The 21,632-nt window shown below is 40.7% G+C and overlaps 1 protein-coding gene across 4 annotated transcripts in view; it reads right to left on the bottom strand.

The window, feature by feature from the left end:
* Positions 1-21,632, bottom strand: part of LYST (lysosomal trafficking regulator) — an 81,242-nt gene that overhangs the window by 45,245 nt on the left and 14,365 nt on the right. For 3 of the 4 annotated variants that reach the window (XM_080997588.1, XM_080997586.1, XM_080997585.1), the window contains exons 2-16: positions 21,494-21,577; positions 21,037-21,235; positions 20,363-20,453; positions 17,186-19,271; positions 15,917-16,862; positions 14,828-14,989; positions 13,198-13,354; positions 11,791-12,017; positions 10,654-10,720; positions 9,245-9,354; positions 7,852-8,275; positions 4,506-4,647; positions 3,101-3,274; positions 1,777-1,937; positions 562-752 (exon numbers count right to left, since the gene is read on the bottom strand). In XM_080997588.1, coding sequence (XP_080853714.1) covers positions 562-752; positions 1,777-1,937; positions 3,101-3,274; positions 4,506-4,647; positions 7,852-8,275; positions 9,245-9,354; positions 10,654-10,720; positions 11,791-12,017; positions 13,198-13,354; positions 14,828-14,989; positions 15,917-16,862; positions 17,186-19,271; positions 20,363-20,453; positions 21,037-21,228 — 5,130 coding nt within the window. In that variant the 5' untranslated portion in view covers positions 21,229-21,235; positions 21,494-21,577. The remainder of the gene's footprint in view (positions 1-561; positions 753-1,776; positions 1,938-3,100; positions 3,275-4,505; positions 4,648-7,851; positions 8,276-9,244; positions 9,355-10,653; positions 10,721-11,790; positions 12,018-13,197; positions 13,355-14,827; positions 14,990-15,916; positions 16,863-17,185; positions 19,272-20,362; positions 20,454-21,036; positions 21,236-21,493; positions 21,578-21,632) is intronic. The other variant, XM_080997587.1, reaches the window with a different exon arrangement.

The following is a 21,632-nucleotide window of genomic DNA, read 5'->3' on the forward strand; positions in this document are numbered from 1 at the left end:
TTCCACCTATTCCATTTGTGGTCTTTGGAATTTGTTTTTGGGTGGGGTTTTTTGCAATAGCAGCCTTAACAGAACTAATGTGGCAGCAAAGACTGCCATACGCGTTGAATTTTAGATCAGGATGTGGCCTGAGCTGGCCTGGGCACAAATGCTATTCCCAATAAAATGTGGTCACAGAAAGTGTGGTTAAAACCAAATGCAAGTCAAGTGACCCAGGCACATCACAGATACAGCAGGGCTTGGGAGCCTCTGGTAGCCAAATGTTGCTGAACTATAACTCTCATCCGCCCAAGCAAGAATGGTCATGGATGTTTGGAATTGTAGTACAGCAACATCTGGAGGGGTCACTGGTTCCCCACACAGGCCTGAGACAATAAGACTTTGGGTAGGAGAGAAACACCCTTGGTTACCTGCCCTGAATACCTGAGACAAATTAGGCTATGCTTCTAAAATAAATGTCACCACTGAGCGTTGTGGCTTACAATTTCTCATTCATTTTTCATGCTGTAATGGGAAAAAGAGAGAGAGAGATTTAGTACTGTACTAGGATTACAAACTTACAGTTAAAGGTCCAGTGTCCACTTCTCTCTTTGTCATTAGGAGTTCTTTGATTTGTTCACATTGCAGAATTTCTTTATCTATGTATTTGGTATAATCACTTATTGTTTTGCCATATTTGCAAGGCATTACAGAGGTAAAGTCTGGTCCACAAGAATAAAGATAAAATGCTTCTTCTGGCCCAATTTTTGCACCTACAAAAACAAAAACATGTGTTTCAATATATGCTGCCTCATGTACAATAAATAATACTTCTATTGTAGCTCACCAACATCTTAGTTCATAAGTGATAGACAGGTGCCCATAGGTTTGGTTCTCATATTACACTGCACATGTGGATGACATGCCTGCATCTGCATTCAAAGAAGCAACGCAAGATGTAAAGCCACAGGAAATGCCATGGCATGCAATGTGCAAATATGAATCTTCAAGGATCACTGGATTTGCAGTGGCCAAAATTCATGAGCCACCGGCTAATATACTTTATTACTTCTAAGGAACAAGACCTGAATGTGTGGTATCTGTCACAAGGCAAGAACAAGCCAGACAACACAGTCTAAGTTGCACACTGCTTCAACGATGGTGCTAAAGTTAAAAACAGATCTATTCCAGTTTACAGCCCCAAGAATATTTCAAAGTGGCTTAATAAAAAGTCTTCCATAATTTCAGGAACTGAAACAATGTGGTTTCCATGTGGCGCCACAATGACTCAGACAGTGCTCATGGCCTCACACGCGATCTTCCCCCAGCAACACTCTTTGAGTCACCTTTTGACAGCCACCTTCCAGAAAGCAGCAGTGTTATTTATTTTAGTAGGAAGACTTATATCCTGCATTCAAGGCAGCCCTTATTAAAAAACAACAACAATGTTTAAAGGAGCAAAACATATGAAAAAAGGAAACAAAAGGAGACCAGGATTGCAGCTAAAGTGTCACAGAAATACAGAATTCTAGTCACTGGAAACTACAGGAAGGAGAGTGTTTGTTGTGCTTGCAGGTTTCCTACAGGCCTCAGGCTGGCAACTAAGAGACCAGGATGCCGGATTAGATGGGCCATTGGGCCAGATCTAGCAGGCTCTTCTTTTGTTTTAATTGTCTTTTTTTAGGTATAAGAACTATGGCACGGCACTAATAAAGTTTTAAAAACCTCTTTCGTATCTGGTACCAGTTTAGTACAAGATAACCAGCAACACGTAAGGGCAAAAACAAACAAACTTACCATTGAAGAGCAGCAGATTTCCCAGGTCCCATCTTCCAGCCAACTGCAAATACTCATCTTGGGATGATGTATAATGGCCAGTCATACAGAAGGTCTTGTTGCTGTCAGAAGATAAGCTTGTTTTCCTCGGGAGGGTATAATCTAAGCTAATTTCAGGTTTTCTAAGAAAAAGAAGAAAGCTTTTGTATATCCTGAACAATTTCAATTGGATAGCAAGAGTAATTAAAGGGCTTATAATAGGTAATTTCACTTCTTCTGTGATAATTAAATTGAAAGCTGTGTAAAATAAAATTGAAGCCGTCTCCTACAATTGGCTCCACACCCCTACAGGGTGCTTCAGATACCCTGACAGTGCTTCAAATATACCTGCTGCACCTATCATTCCTAGATCACCAGATGGCTGATAGCACAGAGGGCACTCACCTGGGCCCACAGCCTCAATCTCCACAGTAACCATTCCTGCTGCTACCCTACCCTGGTTCAAGCAACCAATTAATATAGAGCTTCTTCACACCAGGCCCAGCAAATATTGAGGATGTTCTTTGGTAGACCAACAGGAACATCTCTCACTGAAGCAGACCGAAGAACCACACAAAATGGGCATAAATGTATCAGTCATGTGTCTGATATATTAAGCATAAAGACTATAATGGTCTTCAAGGGGGAAACAATAATATATAAATCCACTTAACAGTGAGACTAGAGAGATGCAAGATCTTTAGGGCAGGTGCTTTAAGAAGGTTATTTAACATCCTCTTCTTCCCCATGCAACTTTAGTGGTAAGGCCATGTCAACAGTCAAGCCTGCTGCCTGCTGCAGCTGCAAGCAAGCAAGAAGGGAACCTGTATTCTGACTTCACCATTTCCTTCCCACTTGCCCTAGAACAGATTCTCACTGCCAGTTCTACACTGCCACCTCCACTTTCCAGGTCTGCCTGCCATTAGCTCTTTCATACAGTATCAGCCGAGTATGAATCTTGGTGCATTTTTACACCGCCTTGTTTATGTGAAAGGGCCGCTTATAAATATTTAATAAAATTAATAAAAAACGATCACAGCAATTTCATTGGCATTAATGGTTGCAAGTGGAGCTTTAATTAGGATGGCACGTCGTACAAAGAGCTCATTTAAGGATACTGAAGGATTCCAGCAACAACAGTTTAACAGAAACAGATGGGTAAGCAACCACTCCATTATTTTGGCTGTGAGCATTTCTTTGTCCTCCTCCTCCATATTTCATCACATTCCAATTTAGAGAGAAGGCAAATGCCTCTAGAGCTTCTTTAATGATAATAGTTCTATCATTTACCACATTGGGGAATTACCTCTGACCAGAAATCCATAACGACAGTGTTCCACGGATGTTTTTCTTGCTTTCTGGCTGTTGCAGGTATGTCAGTGCCATATGCTGCCACGTGCCTACAAGGAATGTGTTCTCAGGTGTTTCCACTTGTGCTAATAGCCCAGCTTTCATTTCATCGTTTGGGTCCATACACATACTATGAAAATATGAGAATATGCCAGTCTGTCATCCTTTTAAATTGCGGTATGTTTTTTAAAATTATGCATAAAATACTACTCTGGAACACTATGTCTGTTGGGTTTCCAATACGTACAGACTTTGCCATGTTTCTCATTGCTTTTATAGACTGAACCAAGAGATGTCAGTTTGTTAGTGACAAAAGTACTATCTGCCGCTCATTTTCTAGGTTTCTGCCTACAACTAACTGGTGCATTTCCCCCTTTTTTCTGTAATAGTTCTTTGAAGCCTGGATCCTCTCCTTCTCCACTATACCTCCCCCTTAGTTATTACTGTTTAAACAACAGTGCTCCAGTTCATGGCTATCTCCTCATCATTACACTGTGACAGGAGGATCGGAAATGACCTAAATGTTCTCCTGGTTTGCTTTTCACTTCAAGAACAAGAACTGTAGGCACAAACTCCCCACCTGCATTATTATGGATGCTTGAAACTGTTCGCAGCTATTGTTTTATCCCTCTGCTGCAGTGTAATTTTTCAGTCAGTTTCTTGTCTATCCTGCTTTTTTTTTTAAACACAATAAAATATTCAAAGCAACTCAGAGCACTTTTTTCCTGTTTCATTCCTCTTTATCAGGATACTACATGGCCCAACTGTGCCTTCAGTAATAAGGTAAATTAATCCTTTTTTTCCTAATGTTCACTTTTGTAAGTCTTGAAAATCTTATTTATCACACTGTACAGATTTCTTCTCCAACTAGGCTCCGGGAAATACAATTGCCAGCATGATATTACCAATTAAAACTGATCTAAAACAGACGATGGGTAAAAATCATCTGACCCATTTTATGCATCTCTTTCCCTGAGCTCCAAACAGCAACAAGACTGACTGCAGTTAGTTAAAAATAAATAAGAATCATTACTAAGAATTCTATCATCTCCTGATAATGTAGCACAGGCAACCCACCATTTATGCAGTTCAATATGTACACAACTGTGCACACATGAATCACGCTGAACCCCAAAACATCACAAAAGGGGTGGAATGAGGTGTTTGCAGGCTTCTTCAATGGGGATTCAAATATACATTATTTGATTGATGAATGTGGTAACTCAGAACATAACCCCCATGTAAATGGGTGGTTGCCTGTAATGTGCTTAAAATTCCCTGAACGGGACCCTACATTAAACCTACTAGAACAGAAGAAGAAATAATGCATTTGTCAGTGTGTACAAACAAGTTTACAGTACCGAAATGTGAAACTCCCAGTGTTCACATTCGCCCACACTTGGATCATCAATGCTTTGGACCCCAGTGAAAATATATGAAGGCAACCATCTTCAAGAAGTTTGTCTCCTAAATTGAGGTGATCAATTCCAGCTTTGCTTTCTTCTAGAAAAACGGTTAAATCAGGTACATAGTTAAAACAATGGATGCTGACAAGCGCAACTGCCTTGCATTCTATAAAGTATAAAAATGTAGCTAGCTTTCCATAAGATGGTTGAAACTAGAGTCCTGGCTGGATTTGAAATATAAACCGCAGGCATGCCCAAATTTCCTGTCCATTTTGTTTCCCTTTTGCATTTCTTGGAGTGAGGAAAAACCACTGATAAATTTATAGCTAGCTAAGAATGGTGAATTGCCTGCAGTTTTTCATATGCAAAACACCCTTGAGCTTTTCTCACAAATTGTATGTCATTAACACTATTAAAGCAGGAGACAATTGAGAATGGAAAAACAGAAGCATGCATCCCAGCCAAGGTAGATTTGCATGCTTATTAGAAAGCCATTTAGAAAGCGAGGAGAGGGAAGCAGATTTAAGCCTCAAGCCTCTGGTGAAAATGACTAAAGAGCCTGCTGATCTGTGGTACTAAGACATGGAAATATCTTAAAACCTTCAACTTAAACTAGGATCTGGAAAGTATCAAACAAATAATACAGTTGTAAGCAAATGGCTTATTGTGTGACTTATGATTCACGCATGCTAAGAAAACTTCAAGAGCCAACTATTTATAGCAGGGGTAAGCAAACCCTCAGGATCCCTTCCAACTCTACAGTTCTACGATTCTATGAAATTCCAAACTCCTATGTTTCAGTGGAATAAAAATATGCATGGTATGTTGGCTTTTGCAATAATTCTCTTTACTGGAACTGTCATATTCTTAATAAAAAAAATTCTTCCAGTAGCACCTTTAAGACCAACTAAGTTAGTTCTTGGTATGAGCTTTCGTGTGCAAGCACACTTCTTCAGATACACTGAAACAGAAGTTGCCAGATCCTTCTATATAGTGAGAAGGTGGGGAGGGGTATTACTCAGAAGGGTGGTGGGAATGGGAGATTGGCAGATAGCTGAGATGAGCCTGCTGACGACTCTTAACGACTGTAATAGGTCTTACAGGAAAAGGCAAGGGGTGAGAAGGTGAGAAATGGCTTAGTCATGTATAATGGGATAAGAATCCAATGTCTTTGTTCAAACCAGGTCTCTCCATGGTTTTAAGTTTGGTAATGAGTTGCAATTCAGCAGCTTCTCTTTCCAGTCTATTTCTGAAATTCCTTTGTAGTAAAACAGCTACTTTGAGATCTTGTATAGAATGTCCTGGGAGATTGAAGTGTTCTCCTACTAGTTTCTCTGTTTTGTGATTCTTGATGTCAGATTTATGTCCATTTATTCTTTGGCATAAGGTTTGGCCTGTTTGTCCAATATAGAGAGCTGAAGGACACTGTTTGCTTTCAACTTCAAATTCGGTGATGACCTGTTCCTTCAGATCAGCGGCACAGCAATGGGCACCCGCATGGCCCCACAGTATGCCAACATCTTCATGGCAGATTTAGAACAACGTTTCCTAAACTCCTACCCACTCAAACCTCTCTTGTACCTGCGATACATTGACGATATTTTTATCATCTGGACACATGGTCAACAGACCCTGGACACCTTTCACCAGAAATTTAATGATTTTCACCCCACAATCAACCTTACAATGAATCAATCTATGCAAGAAATACATTTTTTGGACACTACTATAAAAATACAGGATGGGCGCATAGACACCACCTTATACCGTAAACCAACTGACCGACAAACATATCTACATGCCTCTAGCTACCATCCCAAACATACCAAACAGTCCATTGTATATAGCCAGGCACTACGTTACAGCCGCATCTGTTCCAATTCTACAGACAGAGACTCTCACCTAAGAGATCTTCAGCAAACCTTTTCAGAACTAAAATACCCAGCAGATGAAGTTAGACAACAGATCAACAGAGCCAGACTTATACCCAGAGAGAACTTGCTGCAAGACAGACCCAAAAAAGAAAATAACAGAACACCTCTAGTCATCACATACAGCTCCCAAGTTAAAACAGTACAACACATCTTTTTTTTTTTTTTTTTTTTTTGACAGTTCTCTTTCTCAAGCTCTGGGAGGAAGACCTTTCATTGCCTACAGACAGCCACCCAATCTTAAACAACTCCTAACCCACAATAATACTACAACCAGACTTAACACGGACACTGGCACCAGAGCCTGCAATAAACCCAGATGCCAACTTTGCTGCCACATACACCCGGACAACACCATTACTGGCCCCAACAACATCACACATACCATCTCGGGACTATTCAATTGCTCATCATCTAACATTGTGTATGGCATCAAATGCCAACAGTGTCCTTCAGCTCTCTATATTGGACAAACAGGCCAAACCTTACGCCAAAGAATAAATGGACATAAATCTGACATCAAGAATCACAAAACAGAGAAACCAGTAGAAGAACACTTCAATCTCCCAGGACATTCTATACAAGATCTCAAAGTAGCTGTTTTACTACAAAGGAATTTCAGAAATAGACTGGAAAGAGAAGCTGCTGAATTGCAACTCATTACCAAACTTAAAACCATGGAGAGACCTGGTTTGAACAAAGACATTGGATTCTTATCCCATTATACATGACTAAGCCATTTCTCACCTTCTCACCCCTTGCCTTTTCCTGTAAGACCTATTACAGTCGTTAAGAGTCGTCAGCAGGCTCATCTCAGCTATCTGCCAATCTCCCATTCCCACCACCCTTCTGAGTAATACCCTCCCCACCTTCTCACTATATAGAAGGATCTGGCAACTTCTGTTTCAGTGTATCTGAAGAAGTGTGCTTGCACACGAAAGCTCATACCAAGAACTAACTTAGTTGGTCTTAAAGGTGCTACTGGAAGAATTTTTTTTATTTTGACTATGGCAGACCAACACGGCTACCTATCTGTAACTGTCATATTCTTGTACTCCATTGATTCTTGCTTTCTTGACAAGTGCTTTTTTATCTTGTTATATTTAAAAATAAATAAATAGAAGTATTTTAAAAAATATACAATACTGTGATTTGGAGCTCCTTGCAGAAAAGCAATGTGTAATGTTTATCTATAGCTGGAATCTTTCAACTCAAAAAAACTCTCTTTGGAATCAATGTTCTTTCATCTGAATGTGCGGCACTATATGCAACTAGAAGAATGACCTGATTTTTATACCATATATATATATATATATATATTCTAAAGTCTTTACAGATTCGGTTTCATTGTATTACAGAATACAACTTACCCATATCATCAAAACTGCTGTCGTGTGAAATCAGTGATTTGCTCCTCCTTTTCATTCTTTTTGCTTTCTCTAAGGAAATGTCTACTTCATGAATGCGTTCCGTACAAAACCACAACGAGATGCTGAAACCTTCAGACATATGCGGCCAACAGTTTTGCCCAACCAGAGGCAAATGAATTGGAGCAACATGCCAAGAAGAAAGTAGATGGTGAGGCAAGCTCTCCCCCTCTGCTTCCTTCTTGGTCTGTGCAAACTTTGCTCGTCTTAGTAGTCCTATGGTTTTGCTGCCAAAACTGAGAGTTGGTTTTTGCGAAGGGCTACTTCCTGAATTTGGTATTTGATGCAAAGGAAATGAGATATGATGTAAGGGCCTCATCTCGGTATTTGTCTCCAAAATCTTCAGAATTCCTTTGAGCAACGTGCTCTAAAAGAAATGAAAATAAGACAGGAACTACGTAACTGTTCATTGCTATATACCCTAAACTGCAAGAATTAACAGTTTCATTTAGCTCACTTTAAAGAAACTGATGCAGCTCAAAAAATTGTTTTGAGACAACTAATATTCAGTTTCCTCAAAGGTGAATTGCTCCATCCCCTTGATCATTTTGGTTGCCCCTTTTCTGACCTTTTCCAACTCTACAATATCCTTCTACAAGTAACTTGTAACTGATGCACCTTGAACATGTGCTGCTTCAACTTTACACAGTTGAAGGTCACCTGGTTGAAATTACATGAATTAAATCCATGGAAGCCAGAGAGCTTAAAAACTCTTTTTGCCCAGGTTTTCCCCAGTGCAGAAATAACTTTTAAGCTCTGACTTGTTTGTGGGTGGGGGTGGTAAGACCCGTTTAGCGTGCCAGCTCCAGAAGGTAAGATTGTTTGTGTGGTGGCAGCTACAAGGAATTGGTTTGAGTATATGTGTTTTTGTGTATATGTGCCACCCCCAGAAGGCAACCCCTGTGCAAGACACTAGTTATCTGTAATGACAATGTGTCTAGTTGCAGCAAGGATTGCCAACTCGCTGCCCATGGGCCTTCAATTGTGGCTCTTAATAATTTTTTGGAATTGAGGGGGAGGGATCTAAGAGCAGGGCAGAGGGTTGCTGGACCCAGAAAGGCCCACCCCATAGCATTCTTATTTGTTTGGAAGGCTGTTGGAGAGAAGGAGAGATGTGGCAGGAATGGCTTCCCCTCTTGGCTACTGACCTATCCTGCTTGTTTGCTCGCTTGCTGCCTGCCAGCCATGTGTAGCTGGCACTTGCTTCACCCACACTATCTGATTAGGGGGCTGACATACCACTTCACTCTGAAAATGCTAAATAAAATCAAAATAGCTACTATATCAACATTGGCAGTGTACTTCAAAGTACTTCATTTCATTCTAAAAAAATTACCGTAGATGGTGTTTTTTCCAAAAAGATTCTTAAAAGAAGAGTCAGCTCTTCTGAACAGGTCTTTGAACTCATTAGAGACACCAGCAGATCCACCAGCACCTGCTGACATGCTGAAAAGCAACAGCATCATTCATTTTAAAATGTTATCAAAACTACCAAAGTTATTAAAATAAGCAGCTAGAATCCAAGAAGTCACCCGGTCAACCCCTCTCCCCATCCTGATAGCAGTTCTTGCATTGCTGGGTAATATTTCTCTTAAAACACAGGAAAACATCAAGAGCAACCACTGATCCTGCACAGAATTGTCACCAGAAAAAGCCTGAAAAATCTCAATATGCAGCTCTTACAGGCTGGTACATAAGCATTTCAACAACATAAAATAGTTTTGCTACTAACATTTCTATCCCATTGTATATGGGGAAAACCTCAAGGTGCCTTGTCCCCAGGAGCAGGGGGTGTCTCTGAGGTAGATGATAGCCTGATTAATACTTATCTAGGTTAAACAATGCAACAGCACTACAGTGGTACCTCGGGTTAAGTACTTAATTCGTTCCGGAGGTCCGTTCTTAACCTGAAACTGTTCTTTACCTGAAGCACCACTTTAGCTAATGGGGCCTCCTGCCACCACGCCGCAGGAGAACGATTTCTGTTCTCATGCTGAAGCAAAGTTCTTAACACGAGGTAATATTTCTGGGTTAGCGCAGTCTGTAACCTGAAGCGTATGTAACCTGAAGCGTATGTAATCCGAGGTAGAACTGTATATACTATCAGACCACCTCTCAAAGCAAACTAGAATCAAAACATTTGCACAGTGGAATTAAAGCAGCAACAAAAATTTCTAGGAAGAAAAATAGAAACTTTCCAATGGTATGAAGGCTACTAAATGGTAGTCTTTCCAATGGTATGAAGGCTACTAAATGGTAGTCTTTCCAATGGTATGAAGGCTACTAAAATCCTAAGTCACATTATTTAGGTACATAATATGTTAATTAACAATTGCCCATGTGACTCAAGACAGGCTGTCACCAAACTCTTCATATCACTGTTTAGTGGATACATACTATGAAGTCAAGATCCTAATGATGTAATATTCACTTACTCCATTATTCTTAGTTTCAATCTATGTCCTAAGAAGACATTTCTGGCAGAAGACATTGTCAACCAAAAATCTTGAGACCCAAAACAAAAATTGACTTAAGGATATTGGCCCACCATGGCTATACTTCTTTCTTTAAACCGAGAAGCATTCAATCTTAAAATTTTCTGGAATGCATTTGACACTCATTGGGGCCAGTATGAACGTAATGCTAAACTCATGTCTCAGTGAGACCTATAAATTTATAGTTAAGAGCACCTGCCCAAGTGAGCAGTACCCAAAAAGGTAAAGACTGCTTTTATTTATAACTCACCATGAAAATCGGAATCTGTCTGTGTCAATATGTGGAGGAACCCTACCAAGAGACTCTTTACAGCTCCCTAGAAATAAAATAAAAAATGATATACTGAACAATCATCTTGAATTAGCAAAATGCCCACCAAGTGATGGGGAAGTATGTCCTTAGAAAATGGGCTTCAGCTTAGTGGCTGGCTGAGTACTAGTCCCAACCTCCTTCTAAGCCGGCTTTGCCTGACCTTGTCCTGTCCCCTCAGACTTCCTCTCCCAGTTGATTACCTCAACTGCTGAGTTACCTCAGTGCTCTTACTCTTTGCCTTCACTTGAAGACCATCCTAACGACATTAAGATGACTACCAAATAGAGAGCAGATATATGGGAATGTGGCCTACAGATGCACAAGTGCTTAATGAACTGCACAATGAACAGATCTTGTTTTTGTTTTCTTCAAGCCTTGGAGATTGTGTCTGTGTCCTTAAGTCCAGCATTCGTACAGCATTTCCAGAAAAAGAGACATTCATGTTGCTCACCTCTGCTGTTGTTCTCGCCCACATTTATTCTAGACCCTATGCTTCTAGGCCAGGGGTGCCCCAACTTTTTTTTCAAAGAGGGACAGATTTGATGAAGTGAACATACAATTTTACCCCAAAGTTGTTGAGCTTTTTTTTTTTTAGGATTTTACCCCAGGACATATACTGCCACAGGGGCCAGATTAAATCAACCGGTGGGCCGGATTAGGCCCCTAAAACGGACTTTGGACATGCCTGTTCTAGGCCAACTGAGAATAGTATTCTCTGCCTCTTTTGCTAGTGTGAGGCAAGCTGATTCATGCGCACGCAAATAGGTCTGAGCTGGGATGTGATTTGATGAAAAGATTACTGCCATTGGAACACTGATGGCTCTCCTAAAACAGAGGAAAGCAATGGGGGGGGGGCAGGTAAGAAAATAGGGATCACGCACTTGAAAGGTTCCTTGAATTGTCTATGACCTTCCCATCTTTCTATCCCACCTACACTGGCCAAGTAATTCAGGGACAGATGAGCAGAGACTTGTGAATGTGTGGGACCCTGTTGTAGAACTTATTAAACATCACTACTGTATAGTCCATATGTATACTATATATGTGCGAGGTCATAGAATTGGCGTCACTTACCTGCTGCATAAGTAACATTGCATTTTTTCCCTTCAGCCTGATTGCTTTCAAGAAGCTCTGGAAAACATGTGTAAGGACATCTAGGCTTGGGTTGCTAGCAGAGAGTAAATGCAATTCCAACATACAGATTTCAGGATATATTAATTCCCCTTGAATGAGGTTTTCTGCTGTGTCACTGGCAAAACTGGAATAGCCGAAACATCCTTTATCTTTCTTAATGTCTGTTCCTAGAAAGGAAGGCACATGGTTATCTGCTGAAATTCAGCTACTCTCTGCCCTATCTGCCTACCTATTTTGTGGAGCTTTGCCCCTACTGCCCAACTTTTAATTAACAAGGATCTGGTGTGGTTATCAGACAACCGGGATCTTTTTAAGCATACAATTATCATGCAGAAATGCACAAAGTAAACCATGCATGTTCATATACTAAGGGACTCATCGGGCAGTGGGTTGCAGATTGACAAGCATATACACTACAATAATCCATTTTTTTAATCTTTCTATTTACTGATGTGCTTATGCCTCACCACCACTACTGCATGCAGACACTTTTGTGCCATCCTGCTTAAGGAAAATCATAACCTACAAAGCGCAAAAAAAAGCAAGAGTTATAACTTGTCTACTCATTTCACAAGTTTATAAGAAATCTGGAACCAGAGGAATACAGCAGCAGCAACTGCTGTGATTCAGTAGTAATATTTTTAAATTTTGCAGATCATAGGCAATGCTGCCAACATGCTCCTCCTCTCCTGACTCAGGCAAGCAGACTACAAAACATGAGTGAAAATAAGCAGCAAATGTGACTTTAAGATGACAGCCAGCCAAAAACCAATACAGATTCATCTGTACAAGTTGTCAGAACAAATAAGCCCACAGGGTTCCAGTATTCTTACATCATGGTAACCATATTTAATGGTTTACCATGAGTGTGACAATCTCGCCCGCTTTGTTCTTTCCTGCTACTATACTGGAGAAAGAAACACGATCACTGGCTTAGTGTTAACGTTTGAACTGGAGACTGTGGGTTTTTTTCCTTCAAACAGATGATGATCAATAGCCAAGGTTTGTACTTGGCTTGCTGATAGTGGTTTGGAGTGAAACAAACCACAATGCCCAGTACAGACATAATGCTAATACTGTACATGAATTGTGGTCCATTTTTCCATGCACTGAAGGGGAGGAGCAGAGATCAGAACGATCATGGTAAACTGTTAACTATGTTTTACCATGACATGTGAACTGGACCACTGTATTTAAAGATTCACCATCAAATCATGATTCAACCACCGGAGCTGGAAAACTACTATGCCTGGTGAGTCTACACACATGTGAATGCTGCTGGAACGTAAACCAAGATGTATCTGAGAAAACCATGGGTGCTTCACATGAAATTAAGTTCAGACTTACCTTCATCCTTGCTTTCACTGTCATCAGGATTGCTTTCACTGTCTGCATCATAGCCTTCTTCTTCAGCAAAAAATGTAAAGCCACAGCACTGGGATTCTTCAGCTTCTTCAGATATATCACCAGCCTGAGGTGCAGGTTCCTTTTCAGACTGCTGGATCTGTGACATGCATATTTTATATGTTTAAGCTCATCCATTAAAAACCTGCAGAAGATTCTGGGCTTCATAGAATATTTGACCACAGTCAGGTATTTTCAAATAGACATGATTTGACACATCCCCTTACTTCAATCGTTATGGATTCTAGCTGTTCTGTCATCTTGGCACTTGGAATACTGTTTAACTGTTGTGCAGAGTGTAGAAGTTACATACAAGAGCAGAAAGAACAAGACGGACCATGAAGTTATCCAAAGAAGTTCCAAGAAAACTGCATTCAGCAAATAAACTAGATACACAAAACCCAAATGTCTTCATGTTCAAGTCCACATAGACATCCTGGCCCACAACTTATGAAGCTCCCTCACTTGCCCACTTTCTTGCAGTCAACAGAAGGCAAACCTTCCAGCTGTCTTCAAGTTCTGCTTTTCAGAACTTCCAAAAAAAATTAGGGGGGTGGGAAGAAGAAGAAGAAGAAGAAGAAGTAGTTGAGAGTTGAATCTCTCCAGACAGCTTCAGGGCAATTTAAAACCACAACAATAGACGCTCAGCTATAATGCACACCACAGATTAGGAAAGATAGAACCAAGTTCAAGAAGATGTCAGCATGGCTAATGAGCAGAGACAAGGAATCTATTTAAGACAATAAGGCTTCCTTCAGAAAATGGATGTCTTGTGCCCAAATGAGAAAAGGAACAGAAGAAAAAGGAAAAGAAACTTGCACAAAAAAGGTGACTGGAGTAACTTCCCTTTGAGGAAAGATTACAATATTTGTGGCTTTTCTATTTACAAAAAAAGGTGAGTAAGGGGTGAAGATGTCTATAATAACGCATGTTGTAGAGAAAGTGGGTAAAGAGATATTTTACTTCCTCACTCATACCCAGGGCCATCAAATGAAGATGAAGGTTGGAAGATTCAAGATAAATAGCACATAGCTAAACTACGGAATTATGTAGTGATGGTTACCATCTTAGATTACTTTAAAGGGGGATTTGTAAAATTCACAGAAGATAAGGCTCCAAGCCATGATGGCTATGGGCCACCTCCACCATCAGAATGCCAATGGTGGGAGACAACAGCAATAGCCCTTGTCTCCTGCATGTGAGCTTCCTATTGCCGCCTCCTTAATCATTGTGGGAAAGCAAAATGCTGGACTTGATAAGCCTTTGTCCTGATTGAGCAGGGCTGTTCTTATGTTAGTTCCTATATTTTCCATGCCCAGAGGTTTGATACAGGAGAAAGCAAATCCTTTATTCTTATGCCTGTCAAGTCACTCCTTCGCTATGCCCTATGAGAGATTTTTCTAATTCTGACCCATCTGCTATCTGAACTGTTTGTAAAGAGCCTACTGTTTCTGATGACTGATGGTACAAATATAACACTTATTAATGTTCCGTAACATATCACGAGGACATAAATTAGGCTATCAGACAAGCAAGCAGGCAATACAAAACATGCATTTTTATCTAATTATACCTTTTCTTTCTTCTCTTCAGAATGATCAAGATCAGCAAAATAGGTTCCCAAAGCAACTCGAAGCAAAGAATCAAATAAAGGCTTCACCAAGTCAGTCTCCATTATTCTAGATTTTGTAAGATGGTCCCGCATTTCAAGTAATATATCTTCTGCACACACATTCTACATTCAAGTGGGGGGGGGGGGAGAAATATGCTTACAAGCTTGTAGTGGTTAAATAAAATGGTACTAAAAGCAATTATAGTTTCTTCACTTTTTAAATTCCTGGCCTTCTCACAATCGCTAACATCACAACATCAAGAACTAAGCATATTTGCTTTGAGGGTCTTCTTTGTTTTGTTTTTACAACCAAGCAGTATATAGATTTTATGAAATTAATAAATAATGTGCTTTTTTGCATGTTATACATCACTATGATTTCCTCTGAACAGTTCTAATTTCTCGGTAGATTTCACACAATATATATTTCGTTAATAAAAATAATAGCAAAAAAATTATTATTTCTACCCTGCCCATCTGACTGGGTTGCCCCAGTCACTCTGGGTAGCTTCCAGCATATACAGGGTGAGTCTTTTAAAAGAGGCCCAGCGGAACATGTGTATTCTGTATCCACGGGGCCTCTTTTAAAGGACTCTGTATAAATACATAGTAAAACATTATACATGGTTCGAAAACCTAAATGAAAAACACACCCAATTACAACACTCAAGCCTTAAAAGTGGCAAGATAATACAAAACAAGAAGAAATGTGTCATGTGAATAAGTCTCAATGCACCTAATCTTTAGGTTACTTTCACTACATTTCCTCAGGCTGAACACTGTGTCCAGATCTCTCTATGGAGATGCATTTCACACTTTATGCCCAATTACTTTATTCTTATTCCTGCAACAGCTTGTTTTCCTTCAATGGAACCGTCCGCTGTGTACCATTTAAAATGTTGCAATTTGACTAAATTTAATTGGAAGTTCAGCTTGCCATCTAGAAAGTAAGATGCGACTTTAAAATCCAGAACAGTAGTTGTTTTCCTTCCTACCTCTAAAACGGTTTTTAAATGACAATATGAATGTAATTATTTCATGGCAGGTTACCTGGGGAAGAGACTCCATTTCTGACTTCTGCTGGAAATTATTTGCACTGTGTAAACAAATAGCTAGCAGAGCTTCCAAGAGTCTTATACCCTGGAGCGACCACTCGTTTTCCTGCATGAAAGCTCTTTTCAACGTTGCAGTGCCATCAGCTGAATTTTGTTCCACTCTTGAATGGTCACAGGAAAGGCATTCAGGTTGTCCTACACCGTCAAGATTTTCGTCAAGACTATCCTGATCTGACTGCCCTCTCTCATTACTCATTTCAACAGGCTTCTCCTGCTCGCCTTGTTCCTTGGCTCCTTTTTTGGCAAGTTTCTGAATAATCATGGCTATCAATTTATGACATACTTCAAAGCCACCAAGTCTATGGAACTGTCTTTGGAAAACTGAGCTGCACAAATAGATCCAGCGGCACATCGACCAAATGTCTGCTGCCCTATGGATATGTTCCAAAGAAGGCAAAGAGAGACTTTCTGGTGAGAGACATGGGAGCCTGTGGCTCAAAGGTTCACTAGCTGTGCTGTCATAACCTGAAGTATCCTCAGAATCATTAGTGGAATCTCGATCAGCCTCTGCTTCCTTACTCACACATAAGAAAGCAACACAGAGAAATATGTTTATCATGTTGACGTGAACATCTTGACTGACTGATTTCTTCTTCTTTGGATAGACTTCTTTGAGCCCAGCATAAAATTTGGTCAGGCTTTGAGGCACATCTGAAGCTACTTGCTGCCTATGAACCAAAGCACCTAATTCTAACGCAGACTTCTTTTGCTCATTGTCTAAGACATCTAAGTCTGGAATCACTTGGTCCGTCTGCTGGTCTCCAAGGCAAAATATTAATGTTTCAAACACTTTCAAAGAATAACTTCTTACAGAGTCCAAGTAATGCAATTCAGTCATTTGATTTATTCCATTGCAGCTTATGAACAACTCTCTTACTATTCTGTGGAGAAAAGCAGAAAACCAATTAGAAAGAAAAGGAACCCAAATAATTAGCATACTATGGGTTGTATCCAATTGTGTACCTCTGCCAGGGGCAGCTGGTACTGAGGGTCAGTGCCACACACCTGACCTCCTGTCAGCAAACATGATTCTATGATTATTGTGCTTACTGAGAGGGAGGGTGTCAGGGAAGAAAGTGTAGGGAGGTTAAGTGCCAATCCAGCAGTCCCACCACTGTTCCTGCACCAAATTCCCTGCTGCCCAGCCTTGTCTATGAGTCTCTGATCAAGCCCAATTCCCCAACAATTAAGAAAATTAACATACCTGGATTTAAACAGCGCAGGCAGAGTCTGCAAATAGATTTGAAGCACTTCCTGAGGCAAACTCCATTTGTGGTAGCTGCCTGCCTGGCTGATGGCTGTAGTAACGCCTAGTTGTTGAGAGTTATGGGCCAATTCAACACCTCTCTGGAGCACTGGGCTGAATATATAATTGTACAGTTTCCACTGAATGACTTCGTTGCCTTTCTGAATCAAATTGCAAACATGGCTGGCTATCTGCATGCAGCGCAGTTTGTCGTCCTCTTCAAAAACAAGGCTTTGGTAGGCCTCCAAGGCATCCCACTTCAACAACATGTCTTCAGACCCTCTGCTAGGCAAAATTCCTTGAAACCTATAGGGAGTTGAAGAACTTGATGGGGAAACGTCAGTGGCATTCCCATGCAAGACATCATCCAGTTCAGCAAGCTGATCACAGTCAATGGTACAAATGTTGCAGGAGGCCTGTGTGAGTTTTTGAGAGACCTGCGCTCCTCCCAGTTGGTCCAATATAAACTTATTAAGGATGCTTAATATATGTGGCTGAAAGTTTTTCAATACTTGTGATCTGAAAGAATGAAGCAAGGGGGTGATTACAGACCTGGGATCCATGCAACAACATATACCCACATTATGGACACCGGACAAGATCTGAAAACATGTGCTGTTAAGTGAAACCAGTTCCAGCAGCCGCAAACACTGGTGAGCACAGACAGCGACGCAGCAGCACCGGTCAGGATAATGAACTTCCCCATCCTGCGTTTCTTCAAATGGGTTCTTGGAGACTTGGTTTTTAAAAGTAGAAACCGGGAGCCCTGAGAGGTCTCTGTGGTGATGCATGAAGTGAGAGTACTCACATCTCCTGTGCCGCTTTCTGGTGCACACAGACTGATGAAGTTGCTCCGACTTCACTTTTTTGATGGTGCTGATTATTTTCATGATGCTGTTAATGAGGGCTGAGAGGTATTCCGATGCTTCTGATTTTATCTCAGTTTCCCTCGCCACCAGCCATTCCATCTGCAGCACAGTGGTTTCAAACAGTCTGAATCCCTGATGCTGTATGAACTCATGAGCGAGATCCATTGCTTGACTGAAATAAATTGGATTGGAGGCGGCACTCTGAAGGCAGCAGATCAGGATCTGCAGAACTCCTTCTATAAACTCCGGCAAAAGAAGGGCTCTGTGGCGGTATCTTGAGACGGCGAGGCTGCCATGAATTCCCTTCTGTAAAGCTCCCTTTTGCCCAGAAGCAAAAGGCTCATATGTTTTTTCCAGCAAACATTTAGTTTTTAAAGCTGCTCTAAGCAAATCAATTAGATTTTTCCTTAAGTTGCCAGGCATGGTCTCAGCGTTGTTGACATCCACAGCCATCAGGTGCAAGACTGTCCTAAAGAGCATCCTCTGTGCCAGGGCAACTGATTCCTCTGCCCAGCTTGAGGAAACGGCTTCATTTTCAGTAGTACTGCTTGCACTGTAGCAGTCTCCAAGTTTGGACAAAAGTTCCGTTAGTGTGCACACCACATTTGCTGCCAGCGCTGACTTGTGATTCACAGAAATATCAAACTTGCATATTTTTTCGAGCAATGATAGTAAGACATGACACAAGTCAAAGGGAGAATTGTCCTGGCAGCTGACAGGTGGTGAAGCGGGCTCCTCTGAAGTCTCAGAACTGATTTTTTTCACTGGAATAACCTGTTCAGAGTCACCTAGATGCTCCCTACTGAGATTACAACTCTGGACTTCTCCAGCTTCTAGAAAGCTGCCTTTCCCTGTAATGTATTGTTCCTTAGGTGGGTTTGTTAGAAAAGGCTGCAGGATTTGGGACCTCCTGTGCTTCATAATCACAGCCGTCTTCTCATCTGAATTGCCTTCTGAATCAGAGGTGGATAGCTGGGATTTCCTTGCATCCCTCACAGAATAGCGATGAGTAGTTTTGCGCTGCCGTCTACTTTTCCGGGAGCTTAATTTTACAGACACCTGGGCAGACAGATGAGGATTTTCTTCTAGATCTTCTTTTTCCTGAGTAGATTTGAGAGAACCTGGAGTTGCCTCTTTGGTCAAGCATATATCAACACAGAAGGGCAGATTAAAATCTGTCGGGAGTCAAAAATTACAGTTAGATGATTTCAACTATGGAGCCTCAGAGCCAGTCTAAACATGATCCAGGAGTACAAAGTTATACATGCAAGTCTTGGGCTCATATGGCCTCAGCAACTACACCAAGAATCTTTAAGATGAACTGAGGCCTACATAGATAGGCAGGTCCCAGTTATGTTTGTGCACCATCACCTAGGTCCTACACAAAGTGGAGAGGATGTACAGAACTCACTCCCAATGCACCATTATACAATTGTACTCTCACATTTGATACGTATACATGCAAATATTTTCAGGTCCTTGAATGTTCTATGCTAGAGATGCTCCCTGAATCAGTGCCCTAGCTGCAGTGCAGGTTATTCATGCACTTTAAAAAAGTGCATACAGGAAGATTTAGGGCGATATCCAATCCTAAGTCCACTTAATTGATTCCAATGTACTGTAAGGAGAAATCCACTTGTGCAGCAGAATTATCCTTCCTCTCCTACGCAGCACCCTATATTCCTATTCAGATCTGCTTTGGAGGGGATATCCAAACCCTCCAGAACAGATTCAGGGCAATGCAGAGGGAAGGAGAGGACCCGCTGCTCTGTTCTGCTCTTACATGGACGTCACTGAATACAACCCATTGATTTCAACTGTTCTACTCTGTGACATTGCTCATAAGAGTCTGCAGTTATACATACATAATCTGGAGAAAAATAATGCTATTTATGTGCATAGAAAACTAAACAACTAAGATTTTACCACTTTGCATATGAGATATGGAAAATTCAGGGCAGTTTCCCATTTAAGCATCCTGTTAGTGCAGGGGTTTTTGCTTGCACAATGGGGCATTTCCCACCCCCTCTCCTCCTACTGTGCCTTCCACAAACCTGGCTCCAGGGGGTTGGGAGAACCTGCAAAACATATTTAGGGAGTGTGCAGGAGGAAGAGAGGGGAAGGAAATCCTTGCACTCACAGAATGTTCACGTAGCGCCATGTTGGCTACAACCCTCAAAGACATGACCAAAATTCATAACAAATATCCACGTATATATCTTAAATAATGAAGAGGCATTTCTTCATGTGTGTAAAGAACATGTACCTAATGCCTTTTCTTCTTGTACAGGTATTTTCCATACTAGTGGCAGAAGGGAGAGGAGGAGAGTAAGAAGGTCTTCGCGACAGGTCAGTTCCTGTTTAGGAAACAAAGGCTTGCTTATATTCTGTATCTTTACGGAAAGATAGAAACTGTTATCCACCACAGATTCAAAACATTTGGTTTAAAGCTTCTTTGCTTTCATTTTAATACCTTTCCCAAAGCCTCCAACATTTATTTCTGTAGTGTGACACACCAACAGCATGATTTAAGTTTTAAATTCAGCCAAGTGAGAGTCAGGCTTAAAAGGCCGCAAACCAATCTAAAGGCATGTAGGTATTTAGCATATCCTTGTAATAAAACTTTCCAAGCTGAAATAATTCCTCGCTCCTAGAAGAAGAGTATTATTCAACAAAAAAAAACAAATCACTTCTGCTGGTTTGGAGCAGCATGGCATGAGGCAAGAAGCAATTAAAAGGCTGGTTTTTATAATTTAACTGCCGATGGTAAAATAAATTCATTTAGAAAGTTAAACTAGCATTTCATCTACACACATGCCAAAACCAACATTGTAACTGAAGGTCTGACATTTTTAAAAAAACAGCTACCTTGCCACTTTAAAATGCAAGGTGGGTATCAAGCCAAATCTATTACAGTTGTTATGAAAAAGAAAGTATTACCTGATCAAGTATGGAATTAAGTTTCGTAAGCAAAATGAATCCACGACCTTGGATAAGGTATTGCCCCAGTGCGGCTATGTGTGTTTTTTCCTCTTCCTCCTCCCTGGCCTCCACCCTTTGGTCCACTGCATTGCAAAGTTGGCTGACATCTGACAAAAATTCACGTGCCAGTGAGTTACTATCACTGCTCATGTCTGAGCTATATATTTAAAAGAGAGAGAAAGAGAGAGAACGTTAAAGAAATAACTAGCTTGCAGGAGCTGAAGCAACACCATTACTACTTTTTGAGGCCACTTAAATCAACCCAGTTTTACTGGATGACTCCATACTTAATTTCCAAAAAATTACAATTTATTTGCTACTGATATACTGCCTTGTTCTCTGAAATTTTCTAACAATGTGATCTGCCATTGATATACAGTTGTCGTAATGAATGCCCCCAAAATCCAAGACTCACCAGAGATTAAACTTAATCTCTCATTTATGATATTTTGTGAAGTGTTAAATGGGTCAGTTATTGGTATGCCCTCCTGCAGCAAACCTGCAAAACAAAACAAAGCAAAAATCCAGAAGTTAAAACAAAATGCCTAAGCTCT

This window comes from Podarcis pityusensis, assembly GCF_964106645.2.
Source record: "Podarcis pityusensis genome assembly, chromosome: 3".
Classification (NCBI taxonomy): Eukaryota; Metazoa; Chordata; class Lepidosauria; order Squamata; family Lacertidae; genus Podarcis; species Podarcis pityusensis.